Below are 18,130 nucleotides of genomic sequence, written 5' to 3' on the forward strand. Positions count from 1 at the left end.
GAGGATCTGCAGAGAAGACTGGGAGAAACTCCCCAAATACAGGTGTGCACAAGCTTGTAGCGTCATACCCAAGATGACTTGAGGTTGTAATTGCTGCCAAAGGTGCTTCAACAATGTACTGAGTTACGGGTCTGAATACTTACGTAAATGTGATATTTAAAAAAATCATCCTTCATGACTGCTACCAGGTAAAACGGAGCCAAGCAACCAGCAGACAGTAGCAACGGACGCTTTGGTTCATTACGTAGGCCGGTCACAACTTAGCAATTTCGACAGCCCTAGCAACGGAAGCTAGAACTTATTGAATCCCATTGTGACACTGGGGGGACACTTTTTGGCCAGGAGTCACTGTTTGGCATGACAGGCCCCTCCAGTTTATGTCTGAGGTAGTACACATATTCCTCCACAGTATTTTTAGCATTGCACCTTTCTCTCTGTAGCTGGTCTTGTATGATCATTTTCCCCCGGCAGCAGTCAAAACCAGGTGTTACTCATCCCAGCAATGTCCAAAGTCAATGTTTGCTGTACATGTGAAACACTAACAGACACAACAGAAGAACAAATTAATCAAAATGATTATATAGATGTGATTGGTTAAATTTGACCCTACAAAACACTTCTGTATATCAGTGGACAGTTTTTGTTTCCCACCATTTCCTTTTTTTCCGTCAATTGTTTTTGTTATGGGAGATAGATGGAAACACACATAGGAGTAGGGGGATTTGTAAGAAAACTAAACTAAACTCTCTCCTCAGAAGGCACACAGTCGGGTTGGCTGGACCTCTTTGTCTACCACATGCTGGATATGCCTGCTGTTCGTTGTGTGTATTTAGTCCTAGTCCTAGAAGCAGGGTCCCCCGGGAACTAGCTATGACATTTCAGCACATTACCAGCAGGCAAAACTGTTTGAAATTACATAAAGTGTCTGAAATTACATAAATAGTTTGAAATGACATGATGATTACATAATTTCAACCAGTTTGGCCCAATTCTGCCCAGGGGTTTTTTATCTTTTGTCCACAATTAAAAGTCATGGCTCTCTAAAGATTAAGTATAGCGTTATGCCTACAGGGTTCGAATGACCTTCATTAAACTGTAGCTTATTTCTGCTGTTATTGCCAAGGCTTTAGCTCAACTGGCTAACACAGTTGTGACACTCAAGGGACCTGGATTCGAAACCAGTCAGTCACACTAATGGTGCATTTCCACTGGCAAGCTTTGTACCAGTGTCACCAGTGTTTTGTGTTTCCACCTCTGAGTCCTGGCCCCAAAGAAGACCAAATGTCTTGGGCCATGGACCTACCCTGACATGGGGCCCAGAGAGGATGTTGTACCGGTCATCCAGGTCTTCTGATAGGTACTGGGGGCTGCTCCATTGCTCTAGGACATTCTCCTTAGGTTCAGACTCCAGGATCTTGCTTGCAAGGTTAGGGGTCCATTTGTTTTTCAATTCAGTAAATTTCAGGAATTTAATTAAAATTCAATGAATGAACTGGGGGTTAAACATTGTTTAATTCATGAAGGGAATTTCCTGAATTGAAAAGTGAATTGACCACACCGACCGTGATCACCCGATACAGCTGCCGAGGACACATACCCACTATAACATTTGTTTTCACTTAGACTCTCTCACCTTCACTTTATAATAGATTTCAAAATTGCACTTTGAAGTAAAAAACTACACTACTGTACAATGAATTCACATGATCATGTTATATTTACCAATCTTTGCCTCTGGTTAGGGCAGAGAAATGCCGGGTCTACATATATAAGCTTGTTTAAGTCATTCAGCAGACACTCTTATCCAGATCGACTTACAGGAGAAATTATGGTTAAGTTACTTTCTCAAGGGCACACGTCACCTAGTCGTAACCTTACAGTTACATGGTGCATAGTAGCTAGCTACCTAGCCATCCCAGAGAGAGCATTGCATTGCATTTCCGGTCACAACTTGCAGACTTGTTTAAGTGCTGCTGTGTGTTTTGTTGCTAACCTTACTTTGCTACCTGACAACTTTACGTTTTTTACTAAGCGTCCGGGTTAGAGTCCTGCTCCTTGAAAGCGGCAGCTCTACCCTTTTTCTCAGTGCGGATGTTGCCTGTAATCCATGGCTTCTGGTTGGGGTATGTACATACGGTCACTGTGGGGACGACATCATCGATGCACTTACTGATGTCAGTGTCAAATTCCACTGACTGATGCTCTGGATAAGAGCGTCTGCTAAATGACTTAAATGTAAATGTAAATGAAAAATCCTGGAACATATTCCAGTCTGTGCTATCAAAACAGTCCTGTAGCTTAGCATCTGCGTCATCTGACCCGTTCTGTATTGAGTGAGTCTCTGATTCTTACTGCTTTCGTTTTTGCTTGTAAGCAGGTATCAGGAGGATAGGGTTATGGTCAGATTTTGGTATTTGGTATTTTATTCGGATCCCAAATATCCGTTGAAAAAGCAGCAGCTACTCTTCCTGGGGTCCACACAAACAAGTTCTCTATATAATACTGTACTTTTTCTTGAATTTGTTCTCGATTTGGGGACTATGAAAAGACCCGTGGTGGCATGTCTGGTGGGATAAGTGTGTGTGTCAGAGCTGTGTGCAAATTGACTATGCAAACAATTAGGGATTTTCAACACATTGTTTCACATAAAAGAAGAAGTGATGCAGTCAGTCTCTCCTCAACTCTTTGCCAAGAGAGACTGGCATGCATAGTATTTATATCAGCCCTCTGATTACAATTAAGAACAAAACATGCCACTGTGTTCTGGGCCAGCTGCAGCTTAACTAGGGCTTTTTTTGTTTAATGCCAGTGGTAAAAATAGAAAAGAGTAGAGGGCCTAGAGCGCTACCCTGCGGTACACCACACTTTACATGTTTGACGTTAGAGACATTTCCATTAAAGAAAACCCTTTGAGTTCTATTAGATAGATTACCATATTGTGGATTCAGAGCTGAGGTTGAAAAGCCAAGTTTTTTCAACAACAGGTGGTCAATTATATAAAAAATTATATCAAAGGCTGCACTGAAATCTAACAGTACAGCTCCCACAATCTTCTTACTATCAATTTATTTCAACCAATCATCAGTCATTTGTGTCAGTGCAGTACATGTTGAGTGCCCTTCTCTATAAGCATGCTGAAAGTCTGTTGTTAATTTGTTTACAGAGAAATAGCATTGTATTTGGTCAAACACAATTTTTTCTAACAGTTTGCTAAGAGCTGGCAGCAAGTTTATAGGTCTGATGTTAGAACCAGTAAAGGCCGCTTTACCACTCTTGGGTAGCGGAATTACTTTGTCCTCAGGCCTGGAGGGAAGCCAAAGACTTTCCTCGAGTCTAGGCTCAGATTAAAAATATGACAGATAGGAGTGGCTATAGAGTCAGCTACCATCCTCAGTAGCTTTCCATCTCAGTTGTCAATGCCAGGAGGTTTGTCATTATTGAACTTTACAAAATTCTAACTAGCACTGCTTTACTTTCATTATTTGTTTTTTTATGCATGAATATAATTGCTCACTGTTTGTCGTGGGAATTTCCTGCCAATGAAATGATCATAAAAATAATTGGCATAATGTCACGAATCCCGCCGAAGATGGTGCCACTTCCTGTTTGGGCGACGCTCCGCGGTCGTCGTCGCCGGCCTACTAGCTGCCACCGATCCCCTTTTCTGTTTCATTTAGTTGTGTCTGATTAGTTGCACCTGTTTTGTGTTTAGGTTGTGATTATGGGCTATTTAAACCCAGTAAGCCCGCAGGCTTTTTGTGCGGGCTTGTTTCTCTGTTCGTTTTGTGGATGTGATATTTTCTGTATTTCTGCTCTCTGCGCCTGACTCCGCACCCACTACTCCTAGAAGTCGTAACACATAATCAAATGGTTTTGTGATGAATAAGCCATCTGATTCGATGAAAGATGGAGTTGAATTGGTCTTTCTGCCCATAATTTAATTTAAAGTACTCCAAAGTTTTTTTCCATCATTCTTTATATCATTGATCTTGGCTTCATAGTAAAGTTTCTTCTTCATTTTGTTGAGTTTAGTCACAATATTTCTCAATTTGCAGTAAGTCAGCCAGTCAAATGTCCAGATAGACTTATTAGCCACTTCTTTTGCCCCATCTCTTTCAGCCATACAGTTTTTCAATTCCTCATCAACCCATGGAGCATTAACAGTTAACAGTCAGTTTCTTAACAGGTGCATGTTGATCAATAATTGGAAGGAGAAATTTCATAAATTCATCAAGTGCAGCGTCTGGATGCTCCTCATTAATCACATCAGACCAACAAATATTTTTAACATCCACATAAGAGTCACAGTTAAATATTTTGTATGATCTCTTATACAGTATTTTAGGCCCAGCTGTTGGATCTTTTCTGGATATAGCCACTATATTGTGATCACTACATCCAAGGGGTACGGATACAGCTTTAGAACAAAGTTCTACAGCATTAGTAAAGATGTGATCGATACATGTGGATGATCTTGTTCCTGTAGTGCTTGTCAACACCCTGGTAGGTTGATTCATGAATTGGACCAGATTACGTGCGCTGGTTATAGTGAGACGCTTCCTCTTGAGCGGATAGCTTGTTGAAAACCAGTCAATATTCAGGTCCCCAAGAAAGCAGACCTCTCTGTTTACATCACATATACTATCAAGCATTTCACACATATTATTTAGTTACTGACTGTTAGCACTTGGTGGCCTATAGCAACACCCCAAAAGAAAAGGCTTTAGATGTGCCAAGTGAACCTGCAACCACAACACTTCAATAACACTTGACATAAGATCTTCTCTAAGAATTACAAGGATATGGCTCTGAATATATACAGCACCCCCCTCCCCATAAGCATTTCTGTCTCTTCTATAAATGTTATATCCTTGCATTGCTACTGATGTATCATCAAATTAATTGTATATGAATGTTATCTGATGTTACATATTAATATGGGCAATTTTCAGCCCTTTCCTGTGTAGCTTATCAGAGATAGACATAATATTGAAAAGAGCAGACAAAGCAAGAGAAAAACACATACATTCAGCAGTCCATTAATCAATTGGTGTGTGTGTGTGTGCTGCGGGGTTGAGGCTACGAACCGATAGGCTTGTCTCTCTCATCCCTTCCGGGGTTCTGGAAGGGAGGGTGGACAATGAACCTGTCGTAGCGGATGTAAGCAATTTCTCCACACGCTCTGGCAGCTTTCATGGCTGGGATCAGTTCTTTCCTCTTCTGGTGCACAGAGGGAGAGTGTTGTATGCGTCTCTGTATGTGGAGTAAAGGTAGTCTAGATTTTTTTTCTCTCCTCTGGTTGCACATGTAACATGCTGGTAGAAATGAGTTAAAACGGATTTAAGTTTAAAGTCCCCGGCCACTAGGAGCGCCACCTCTGGATGAGCATTTTCTTGTTTGCTTAAGGCCTTTTACAGCTCGATGAGTGCAGTCTTACTGCCAGCATCAATTTGTGGTGGTAAATAGACAGCTATGTAAAATATAGATGAAAACTCTCTTGGTAAATAGCGTGGTCTACAGCTTATCATGAGATACTCTACCTCAGGCGAGCAAAACCTTGAGACTTCCTTAATATTAGATTTTGTGCACCAGCTGTTATTTACAAACAGACACAGACTGCCACCCCTTGTCTTACCGGAGGCAGCTGTTCTATCTTGCCGATGCACAAAAAACCCAGCCAGCTGTATGTTATCTATGTCGTCGTTCAGCCACGACTCGGTGAAACATAAGATATTACCGTTTTTAATATCCTGTTGGTAGGATAGTCTTGATAGTAGCTCATCCATTTTATTATCCAATGATTGTGTAACGAGTGCGCTGAGAGTCGGGAGGCAAGTTCAGGGAGTGACTGTTTTAATATATAATAGAAACAATGATGCTTCCCTTAGGTGAGGTGTTATTCTGTAATGAGTGTGCTGAGAGTCAGGAAGCAAGTTCGGGGGGTGTGTTTTAAGAAATAAAAGAAACAATGAACACAAACAACGCACCGACATGAAAACGGAGTCAATGACACCTGAGGAAAGAACCAAGGAGAGTGACAGATATAGGGAAGATAATCAAGGAGGTGATGGAGTCCAGGTGAGTGTCATGAGGCACAGGTGCGCAAGACGATGGTGACAGGTGTGCGGGACAAACAGCAGCCTGATGACCTAGAGGCTGGAAAGGGAGTATACGTGACAGTCCTCCCTCCCCAACGCGCGGCTCTAGCCGCAGGACGCCGTCAAAGGTTACAAACCCGGGGATCAGGAGCAGACTCGTCAGCCCTGCTGATGCGCAATAACCTGTTTAGTCAGTTGGGATGCGGGAACCTGACAGATTGGTTGAGGCAGGGGAGCCTGGCGATCCGGCTGAGGCATGAGAACGTGACAAGCTGGTGGAAGCCGGGAAGCCTGGCGATCCGGCGGAGGCATGAAAGCCTGACGAGCCGGGTGAGGCAGGGGAGCATGGTGATCCGGCTGAGGCATGAGAGCCTGACGAGACGGCTAAGGCAGGGAAGCCTGGCAATCTGACAGATATAGGGAAGATAATCAAGGAGGTGATGGAGTCCAGGTGAGTGTCATGAGGCGCAGGTGCACGAGACGATGGTGACAGGTGTGCGGGATAATCAGCAGCCTGATGACCTAGAGGCCGGAGAGGGCGTATACGTGACAGATTGCACTTTGGCTAATAGGATTGATGGTAGAGGTGGATTACCCACTCGCCGTCGGATACTTACAAGGCACACTGACCTACGTCCCCGATATCTCCGTCTCTTCTTCATGCGAATGACGGGGATTTGGGCCTTGTCTGGTGTCTGAAGTAAATCCTTTGCATCCGACTCATTAAGGAAAAGATCTTTGTCCAGTACGAGGTGAGTAATCACTGTGCTGATATCCAGATGCTATTTTCGGGTGGCAGAAACATTACGTACAAAATAAGTTACAAATAACGCAAAAAAAAACACACAATAGCACAAAACAGCAGCCATCAACTCTTGCGCCATCTCATATAAAAATGGAATCTCTCCACACCATGGCAAAATGGCTTCTGCTGAGGCGCGGGAACCTGACCAGCCTGCCAAAGGCGTAGGAGCCTGCCGAGCCAAACGAGTCTTGTGAACCTGACAAACCAGCTGAGGCATCCTCGGTAGACTCGGCAACGGACGCTTGACGGGGCAACCAGGTCTTGTAAACCTATCGAGCCACCTAATGCGTGGGAGCCATACAAGCCGCCTGAGGCGTGGGAGCCTGACGAGCCAGTATTGCAAAATGAGTAGAAATGTATGAGTTTAAGAGGGGGGCCACTAAAATGTTTTGCAGCGAGGTGGTGGGCCCCCCAACCAAATCTCGCTTAGGGACCCCAAAAGGCTAGACCCGGCCCTGTTAGTAATGATCAACAATCAGATTTGTATTTTTTAGAAAAATCAAGGGGCGTGAATACTTTCTGAAGGCACTGTATGTTTTTGATTCCAATTCTAGCACACATGATTCAACTAATCAGTAAGCCCTTATGTGAAATGGCTGGGGAGCACCGAAATCCCTTTTGAGAAACACTAACTGTATCATCAAATATGCTGTGTACTACATGCAATTATGTTGTCTTAAAAGAGAGGGTGTCACACCAACTAGAAACAGTATACATTAGCGTCTGCCTCTTCTGCGTTGAATGTAGCGCTGACTTCCCTTTTGAAGAACTTGCTGTGTTTTCATGGAGGGGATTTACGTGTGTGGTTCCTCCGAAGATGTCTTCGAGCTGCAACTGGGCCTTCTCCATCACTGCCACCAGAGGAACACACGCTCAGGATACAGCTCCTCGAACTTGGCCCTGTTCATCAGCCAATAGCGCAGAGTCATTCCAAAAAGGGTCAGGACCCTGGGTCATGTTCAGTAGGGCACACTGTAACAAAACATTTTAAAACCGACTATTTATTTGAACTATTAAAGTTCAAATAAAACTTTTCTGTGTCACTCCATTTCAGTCCCTTTTCTCCCATTTTGTGCCTACTAAACATGACCTCATGGTGAGTTTTAGAGACTGTGTTGCCATGGTCACACCTGTTCATCAAGTCTTGACTGTGGAGACACAGTGTGGACATGTTCAGTTGGCACAAAACAGGTGAAAATGTTTTGCTACAGAGTGAAATTTGGTGAAATTACCTTAAACAATACTTTATTAAATTAAATTTTAAAAAGTATCCTTTTCGCTTTCAAAACACTATCTAATTCATCTTCCCACAGACATCCACATCATCCATAAATCACTCCATGTTTAGAAGGAAGTCTGTTGAAATGCTGCTCATCAACAGTGTTGGGAAGTAGTGAGCTACATGTAGTTCAACTGGCAATTGAACTACATTTTGCAGTAGCTTGGTGGTAGTTGAACTTGATTCAAATCTTGGTAGTGTGAACTCTGCACAGAAATGCTCTTCCAGCAACCAGTCAGTCTCTGCCTCCCAGGTAAGGGGGAAAAGCTGTGGATAAAAATACAGTTAGTGTTATAATGCTTAACAGAAATTAACAAACATGTTTTCCTTGAAAGGGAAGTTCAGTATTTTACAACTTAATGTTAGATCGGTCCTCACCCTGAAAGTAGTTTATAGACCAGGAGAAACTGTAATCCATGGTTCGGTTTTCTTTAATAGGTCAATACAAACTTCAGCTAACTTTGGCCAGCAGCAAACCACCCTGCGGTCCCTGGATGGGACACCAGATGCTCCTGGACGTGGTGTTGGAGGGCCAGTAGGTAGCACTCTTTCTTCTGATCTAAAATAAACATTCCAATGCCCCAGGGCAGTGATTAGGGACATTGCCCTGTGTAGGGTGCTGTCTTTTGGATGGGATGTTAAACGGGTGTCCTGACTCACTGTGGTCAATTAAAGATTCCATGGCACTTACAGTATCATAAGAGTAGGGGTGTTAACTCTTGTGTCCTGGCTAAATTACCAATCTGGCCCTCATACTGTCATGATCAGCTAATCATCCCAGTCTCCAGTTGGCTCATTCATCCCTGTAACTATTCCCCAGGTTGTTGCTGTAAATGAAACTATGTTCTCAGTCAATTTACCTGGTAAAATAAGGGTAAAATAAAAAATTTGCCAACACTATTTAAAAATATATATAAGTGGGGGAGGTATGTGGTACCTGTAAAAAAAAGGGCAAATCAACACAATTATTTGGTTTTACGTTAAAAAAATAAAACTGGTACCGCATGCCATCATCACTTCCATTGATTTGACATCAGATGTTATGTCATATAGTGTGTACAGATAGGCTAGCACAGTTAGGAGTTTAAGTTAGACATATTAGCATACCTTACCTGGCTAAAGCCATGTTTCACTTGACTTGTCCTGCTGAATGCACAGGCAGACAGTTGGAGAGCTGAATGTCCCACGACAACAAAGACCACTATCTTGGATTTTACATTGGCTGATGGGAGGTCCTCTTTGTACAGTATATGCCATAATTCAAAGCAACTAGAGGGAGACAGAAGACAGAGGAATATTAATGGTTCCTTGTACAGTATAATATATATATATATATTATTATTATATTATAATTAATTGAGCACTTTGCCAGAGGAGAAGGATCAATTTCCCATGATACCTGCTGTGGTGTCATTGATCAGTCGGAGGCAGTTGAGACCGGCATTGAACGTGCAGAAATAAATATATTTCACTGTGTTAATAATTTCAATATGTTTTGTCCCATTACAAACAACACGAAAACAGGTGATTGGTTAAAGCATTCTATAGTACAATCACATTCAAGGCCTCTAAAGAATATATAGACGAGTTCACAGCATGTAACCTTCATTATCATTGGGACCTGAACAATTAATCGAGATCAGGGCTATTCAATACGGTCCTCGAGGGCCAAAACACATCTGGTTTTCATTCTTGTCTTCTAATCAGTGACTGATTTAGACCTGTGTTTGTGTGTCCAGCAGAGAACCACATTGCAAATGTGTCAATAGCCAAAATTATTACCAGATTTGTGGCTGCTACCCACAAGTATGTTTTTGGATCTAAATGATACAACAGCACTGTAGGGAGGAAAGTAATGCAGATAGTAACTCAAAAACATGTAGACTGCAGCTGAAATCTCCTCCATTTTTTAAAATACATTCTGTTAATTTTTGGAGGGGTGAGTACTAGGCCTAAACACAACATCCAATAAACAATTAACTAATTACAAAAGTCCTGATAGTCTCATTCCAACAGTATTAGGAAATTTCATTACAGTTAACATCTCAAGCGTAAAAAGTAAGGAGAAAGAAAACAGGGACCATATTTCAGAGTTGGGTTGTGTGAGGCTACGCTTTAAATACAATTTCATGACGACTAAGATTCTCATAAGTGTTTTTTAAAGACCTCATCATTGGCAGTGTATAAGATAAAACAAAAATAATCCTAGTAATGGTTGCACAAAAAAACTGTGCAAACCAAGCTCCCACATATTGAAATGAGCCCCTCCTATTGCTGGGCTTGGTGAGTCTGGCCTGTGTTGGGGTGGTGTAGTCCTGTGTGGCTCAGTGGGTCGAGTAGCGGTGCTAGCCATGACAGGGTTGTAAATGCGATTCACACGTGGGATCTGTAAGTTGTTTCTGATAAGAGTGTCTGCTAAATGACTAAAATGTAGGCTAGCTTGTTAATGGGGTCATGTTTGCTGGGAATCTGATTGAAGCCTAAATATTTCAAATTGATACAATGATTATCCTTTACTGTAGACGTAATGACTGTAGCTACCGAAATCTATTGTATAGAATGTTATAATATACAATAGGCCTAATAAAGCAAGTTTGTTTAGCCTACGTTGCAAAGCTATTTGTGCAGGCTGGTTAAATATAGACAAATAAAGATAGGATAACTGCAAAATGCTGTGTGAATGATTTTTTATTTGATAGGTACAATTGAGCCAACCAGGAAAGACACGGAGTGTGTTATTGTAGCCTAGTAAGCACGACTTTTAACAGTGCAGCATTTGGCCACAAGAGCGCGCCTGAGCCACATTAGTGGCGGTGAACATGCCAAAATCTCCTTTCTCTTGTCCTAAAAATTGTGCACAAAAAAAGCATTCCAAACACTGTCAAAGCCACACCGGAGGCTGTCAGTAATCTCTCTCTTGTCTCACACGATGATCCCTGAAAAGCCAGATGTCGTACACACCGTTGCTTTTTATTTACTTTTTCTGTCCTTCGGTAAGTATTGGTTGACTTACCGTTCTATTTGAAGCTATGCGCATTTTACTCGTGCTTTATGTGGCTGCTTTAAGCAGGGAGTAGAGCAAGCTAAGAATATGCGTTGTTTGGAAGCCGTGTTGCACATTGGAAGAGTTAACTTTAGCTAGCCATGTAGCTAGCCTAGAGATGACTGGACATTGCAAATAATTGCATCTGGTTAGAAACTCCTAATTGGATTGGCTGCACATTCGTTCACGACCGTTTGTGTTACATTGTGTCTTTAAGTTTTTGAATTGCCTAAACGCATGTTTTTACTAGGATATAACCTAGACTCTGTGGAAGCTTAGCGACTGTATTTTGAGTATAGTTTAAACTTCTTGACCAGTGGCATATTCATTACGCCGAATAATGTTGCAAAACGTTTCTTAAACGGAACCAAAGGAAACGGGGAGAGACCGAATGATTTGTCCAATAGAAACTTTCGTTTTGGCTCTGTTTCCGTTTGGTTCTTATACGGTAAACGGTTTCCGAAATGAATATGCCCCAGTGTTTTGCAGGCTGCTGCACGCGCAGCTTGTGGGTGTGAGAGTTGTAGCCTTCGTTCTCTGAGAAATACTTTTACAATTGTATCTCGTTGTATTCTTTGATAACTTCACCCAATAACTCAACGCGATGCATGCATGTGCGACGAATTGTGTGCGACAGCAGCTCAGTGGCTAACTTTAAAATAGCGCGCTATTGCATTAATTCAGGTAACATATTAACTATACCTAAAGACTGCAGCCAGGCATAATGCATTATGATGTGGTTATGCATCGTAAGACTTGTCATAAGAATGTATGACCCATAAGGTCTCCCGAGTGGCGCAGCGGTCTAAGGCACTGCATCTCACATGCTGACCAGACTGGACAAGGCATCGCAAAATAAATGTAGAAATCTATGTTATTCAATTATTGCACCCACACTGCTGGCGTGTGTCCTGCCTCTCCCATCTCCTCATTGGTTTATAGAAGCAGGTACCCACGTGCCATCTCCTCATTGGTTATACCCATGTGGGTGATTGAAAGACAAACTGTTTTGCCGGTAGTCGTGGTAATACTTTGAAAGTTTAGATGCCAATCACCGTATAAGTTCAAAGATGAAAAAGCCTGGAGAGATGACAAGAAACGATTTGGTTGGCCGTTTTATGTGTGGATTAATTTTCTGAGTAGAGGACCTTGTGCATTTCAGGTAAAATAACAACTCAATGTTTATATCCCAGGACAAATTAGCTAGCAACAGCAAGCTAGCTAAATAGGACAAATTAGCTAGCAAGTGCAAGCTAACTAGCTAAATTGCCATATATATTTAATTCTTTTCGACCTGTCCCTAAATTAATGGCATTGGTTTTGATATTTTAACCTGTGTGTCGTGATCACTTTTGGTGTAGGGGGACAAAATAAATTTATGCACAATAGCGCACGCGCGCAGCCGGTTTGGGTTCCGTGTCAGTGCTCGAGGCGTCACTACAGACAATAATGGTTCGAATCCAGGCTGTTTCACAACCGGATGTGATTGGAGGTCCCATAGGGCGGTTCACAATTGGCCCAGCATTGTTAGGGTTTGGCCGGGGTAGGATGCAATTGTAAATAAGAATTTGTTCTTGACTGACTTGCCTAGTTAAATAAAGGTTACATTTTAAGTATGATTAATAATGATCAATTTCAATGATCCTGACTAAATGTTAACCTCTTGCTCCTACCTGACACGCAGGCGTCCCATCTAGACATCTGGAAATGCAAATGCACTACGCTAAATGCTAATAGCACTCGTTAAAACTCAAACGTTCATTAAAATACACATGCAGGGTATTGAATTAAAGCTACACTCGTTGTGAATCCAGGCAACAAGTCATATTTTTAAAATGCTTTTCGGCGAAAGCATGAGAAGCTATTATCTGATAGCATGTAACACCCCAAAAGACCCGCAGGGGACGTAAACAAAATCATTAGCATAGTCGGCGCTACACAAAGCGCACAAATAAAATATAAAACATTCATTACCTTTGACCATCTTCTTTGTTGGCACTCCTAGATGTCCCATAATCACTATTGGGTCTTTTTTCCGATTAAATCGGTCCATATATAGCCTAGATATCGATCTATGAAGACTGTGTGATCAACGGAAAAAAATAGCGTCTTATAACGTAACGTCATTTTTTTAAATTAAAAAAGTCGATGATAAACTTTCACACTTCGAAATGCTTTTGTAATGCAACATTAGGTATTAGTAAACGTTAATAGGCTACCCTGGGGCGGCAGGGTAGCCTAGTAGTTAGAGCGTTAGACTAGTAACCGCAAGGTTGCAAGTTCAAACCCCCGAGCTGACAAGGTCCAAATCTGTCGTTCTGCCCCTGAACAGGCAGTTAACCCACTGTTCCTAGGCCGTCATTGAAAATAAGAATTTGTTCTTAACTGACTTGCCTGGTTAAATAAAGGTAAAATAAAAAATAAGCGATCAAATTGATCACGAGGCGATGTGTATTCTATAGCTGTACGTCTGGAAATAATGTCCGGGTAAATCTCAACCAAAATATCCGGTCGGAGACCTGAATAAATGGGCTGTCTCTTCTTCGTTTGACCAAGAAACAAAGCCTAGGCAAATGACAAGACTGTTGACATCGTGTGGAAGCTGTAGGAATTGCAATCTCGGCTCCAGGTAATTTGCTTTCCCATAGACAATACATGCAAGTGGCGCATTGATATATTTTCCAATTTTCAGTGATCAGATTTTCCTGCGCTTTTCGATGAAACGCACGTTCTGTTATAGTCACAGCCGTGATTTAACCAGTTTTATAAACGTCTGAGTGTTTTCTATCCACACATACTAATCATATGCATATACTATATTCCTGGCATGAGATTAATCGGCCATAATCGGCTTCCAAGAATGCCGATTACTGATTGTTATGAAATCGGCTCTAATTAATCGGTCGACCTCTAGCTCAAAGACTATTTTAGTTCTTTATAATACACTACATGACCAAAAGTATGTGGACACCTTGCTCATCCAACATCTCATTTGAAAATCATGGGCATTAATATTGAGTTGGTCCCCCCCCTTTGCTGCTATAACAGCTTCCACTCTTCTGGGAAGGCTTTCCACTAGATGTTGGAACATTGCTGTGGGGACTCGCTTCCATTTAGCCACAAGACCATTAGTAAGGTCGGCACTGATGTTGGGTGATTAGGCCTGGCTCGCAGTCGGCGTTCCAATTCATCCCAAAGGTGTTCGATTGGGTTGAGGTCAGGGCTCTGTGCAGGCCAGTCAAGTTCTTCCACACCGATCTCGAGAAATTATTTCTGTATGGACCTTGCTTTGTGCACGGGTGCATTGTCATGCTGAAACAGGAAATGGCCTTCCCCAAACTGTTGCCATAAAGTTGGAAGCACATAATTGTCAATAATGTCATTGTATGCTGTAGCTTCACTAAAATTAAGGGGATATGCCCGAACCATGAAAAACAGCCCCAGACCATTAATTGCTTCTCCACCAAACTTTACAGTTTGGAACTAGGTAGTTGGTGTTGCATCCGAGGACAGATGATTTTTACGTGTTTCAGTACTTGGCGGTCTCGTTCTGTGAGGTTGTGTGGCCTACCACTTCGCAGCTGCGCTGCTGTTGCTCCTAGACTTTTCCACTTCACAATAACAGCACTTAGACTGGACCAGGGCAGCTCTAGCAGGGCAGAGATTTGACTAACTGACTTGTTGGAAAGGTGGCATGCTATGACAGTGCAATGTTGAAAGTCACTGAACTCTTCAGTTAGGCCATTCTACTGCCAATGTTTGTCTATAGAGATTGCATGGCTGTCTACTCAATTTTATACATGTCAGCAATGGGTGTAGCTGAAATAGCCAAATCCACTAATTTGAAGAGGTGTCCACATACTTTTGTATATCTAGTGTAATTTGAGGGGAGGTTTCCTGGACACAGATTAAGCATAGTACTGGACTAAAAAGTGCTTTCAATGGAGATTCTCTATTGAGCTTGCTTTTTAGTCCAGGAATAGGCATAATCTATGTCCGGGAAACAGCCCTTGAGTGTTTGTCAGGTGGGCAGTGTTTGCTCTTTTGGGACTTTTTTATTGCTTCCATTGGAACAGGCAGGCTCATTGGAAGAGGCAGGCTCAATCAGGCACAGCTAAAGCGTTTGAAATTATTTAAAGGACCTCACCAGAGTGCAATGTCGCCTCTATTTCAGCGTAACTTCTGTCCTAGAGCGTAAATTGTAGTTTTTAGGTTCTACCTCTGAAGAATGATGCAGGCTGCTAATACATATTCACAAATTGGGCGTGAGAAATCACCACAGCGTTCCATCTCCCAAAAAACTGAAACTTGACAAACGATCCAAAGGATGATTTATAATTTGCTGGTAAAAAAAGTGGAGGTGCTAAAACACACCCCATACTTTCATTTGCTCCATGGCTCAGGCAGCCAAGCGTAGACTACGGCGACAAGCTGTTTGGCTCAGCCAAAGATGATCTATTATATTGCTCCGCTCAGTTGCGACTTGTGAAGATGGAAGTACTTTGTAGGTGTTTATGATTAATAAATAATGCCATGCTGGTGGGTGGCAACATTCAAATAAAACCCAGCCCTGAAAAGAAACGTAGACTCTAAAGTAGTTGCATGTCATATCATAGGGGAAACGCATGACATTGGCATGAAAAAGATCAGAAGTTACCCCTTCGGATTTCCCACTTCAACCTCAATATATCATACTTTGACTAAAACAATGACTTCTTGACTTATCCTTGTGTAACATCATGGGTAGGCTAAGAAAAAAAAAAGTGAATTTCGGAATTTCTGTTCTTGGGGGCGTTTAATCATTTAGGATTTGAACTCAGGTCTGCTTTTCATTATTCACCATAGTGGTTACAGATTGTTGTTACTAACAGCCTCATGAACATTAATGTAATTGTTGAATGGCATAAGTGAATGGAATAGATGTTACATGAATTCATCTGTAATACCAAAGGTTTATAGACTAGCCTATTGTATGGGCAACCAACTCGCTGGCCTTGTCTTTAGTGTCCATCCTGAGATTGAAAGATTGGGAGTTTGATCTCTGGCCGAGTCATACCAAAGACTGTAAAAAATGGGACCGATGCGTCTCTGCTTGGCACTCAGCAGATAGATTGGCCGAGGTAAGGTCCTGCGATAGACTAGCATCCTGTCCAGGGGATATACTTGTACATCAAGCTGCCTCACGCTACAGAAATAGTATATGGTTCCTGCTCCTATGAGCTGTTCCGTCTCCTACCTACTTCTATTGTATAGACAGATCATTGCCTTGCTGTGGTTCAAGCAGATCTGTGGATGCATAGCCTGGCTGACCGGACTCACGTGGTACACTGGTCTGGACAAGAGTCCAATTGTTGGCGCAATATTCACACAGAAATTGGCTTGAGCTTTGATTGGTACAACAACAAATAAAACCCTGGTTGTAACAGTTGTATTGGAAGGGGGCACCACTCGGTGTGTGTAGTTGTACATGTGGGTGTTTAATTAAGTGAGAGGGGAACTAATCAACACTTCACTCTATTGTTTTGTTAACTGCTGTGTCTCAAACCCCTATCATTCAGTGTCCAATTTATATGAATAGAAAACCCTGAAAGTTCTTAAACATTCAACCAAACAATGCATGTACCATGGGACTATATTATGGCTGAAGATTTTAGCCCTGAAACCTTGAGTGCTAAAGACCTGTGTGTGGATGGTGCTCAGAAATCAGCTCTCATCATGTGACTGTATAATGCATGTTTATATACAGTACAATATGATGCGTATCAGGGTAAGGGTCAACTACAATATCAATTCAGGCAGTAAATTGAAATCCATTTCATGAATTGAGAATGGACAATTATTTTCTATGGGAATTTGTCAATTCAGTAATTCAATTACTTCAACCACTGAATTGATAATCACAAGAACTCCAACCCTGATGCACAGAATTAGACTAGAATAACAATAGAGTAAAATATTTCCCTATGATGGGAGTCAGCGTGAAAGAGGAAGATAGTTTAATCAGAGGAGCAACTGGATATGTTCGACTGTTCGACCCTTAATTTCTGGTGATACCGTCAAGTGTTTTGCCATAAAAGCTCATTGCTCTTTCCTCCATCCTAGAGCCAGAGTAGTTCAAGGTTCATATTCTTGACCAACAGCATGATTCATTCTATATTTTTACCTTTGTGTGTGTGTGCGTGCGTGCTACCAACCACGAACGACATGACGGTCTCACAAAATCAATACATTTTCATGAAATAGGGCCTACCTTGTTGGTTTTTCCAAGTCCTCTCACTGGGGGTTAAAGATGAAAACAGTTCTAATAAGGAAAGGAAAGGGCAACCGGCTGAACAAATGTTGTCGTCACAACCAGTAAGAGGAAATGGCTTTGAGGCACAGGAGGTCACGCATGCATGAAATGTGGTGACACATGAAAAGCTTTCAAACAAAGTTCCCCTCGCTCTGACATACTGACCACATTGCACACACCATCGCAGGCAACTTGATTTTGTCCACCCACACCAGACGTGATCAGGACACGCAGGTTGAAATATCAAAACAAACTCTGAACCAATTATATTAATTTGGGGACAGGTCAAAAAGCATTGGGAGATATAAACATTGGGTTGTTATTTTACCTGAAAGGCATAAGGTCCTCTACTCTGACAATTAATCCACAGATAAAACCGTCAACCAAGTTCCTTTCTAGTAATCTCTCCTCCTTCCTTTAGGCTTCTTCTTCTTTGGACTTGATATGGCGGTTGGCAACCAACTGGAGAGTGGACCTCAGTTCATCTTTCAATCACCCACATGGGTATATGCTCCTAAAAACCAATGAGGAGATGGGAGAGGCAGGACTTGCAGTGCTTCGAGCGTCACAAATAGAACCAAGTTCATTTTATTTTATTTTGCAGTGTGTGCAA

The 18,130-nt window shown here is 42.0% G+C and overlaps 1 protein-coding gene and 1 long non-coding RNA gene across 4 annotated transcripts in view; one reads left to right on the plus strand and one right to left on the minus strand.

Moving 5' to 3' along the window:
- Positions 1 to 6,181: 6,181 nt before the first annotated feature.
- Positions 6,182 to 17,563, minus strand: LOC123993158. 2 transcript variants are annotated; one of them, XR_006831381.1, is made up of 4 exons: positions 17,476 to 17,563; positions 9,295 to 9,451; positions 8,561 to 8,741; positions 6,182 to 8,449 (listed from the first exon to the last, which is right to left on the minus strand). It is a non-coding gene; the product is annotated as an uncharacterized LOC123993158 (long non-coding RNA). The 2 variants fall into 2 exon arrangements; XR_006831380.1 differs by having other exon boundaries at positions 8,561 to 9,119.
- LOC123993157 (beta-1,3-glucosyltransferase-like) overlaps positions 11,024 to 18,130 on the plus strand; it is a 147,042-nt gene continuing 139,935 nt past the window's right edge. For both annotated transcript variants that reach the window (XM_046295003.1, XM_046295004.1), the window contains exon 1: positions 11,024 to 11,175. In XM_046295003.1, coding sequence (XP_046150959.1) covers positions 11,112 to 11,175 — 64 coding nt within the window. In that variant the 5' untranslated portion in view covers positions 11,024 to 11,111. The remainder of the gene's footprint in view (positions 11,176 to 18,130) is intronic.

This window comes from Oncorhynchus gorbuscha, linkage group LG13 (assembly GCF_021184085.1).
Source record: "Oncorhynchus gorbuscha isolate QuinsamMale2020 ecotype Even-year linkage group LG13, OgorEven_v1.0, whole genome shotgun sequence".
Classification (NCBI taxonomy): domain Eukaryota; kingdom Metazoa; phylum Chordata; class Actinopteri; order Salmoniformes; family Salmonidae; genus Oncorhynchus; species Oncorhynchus gorbuscha.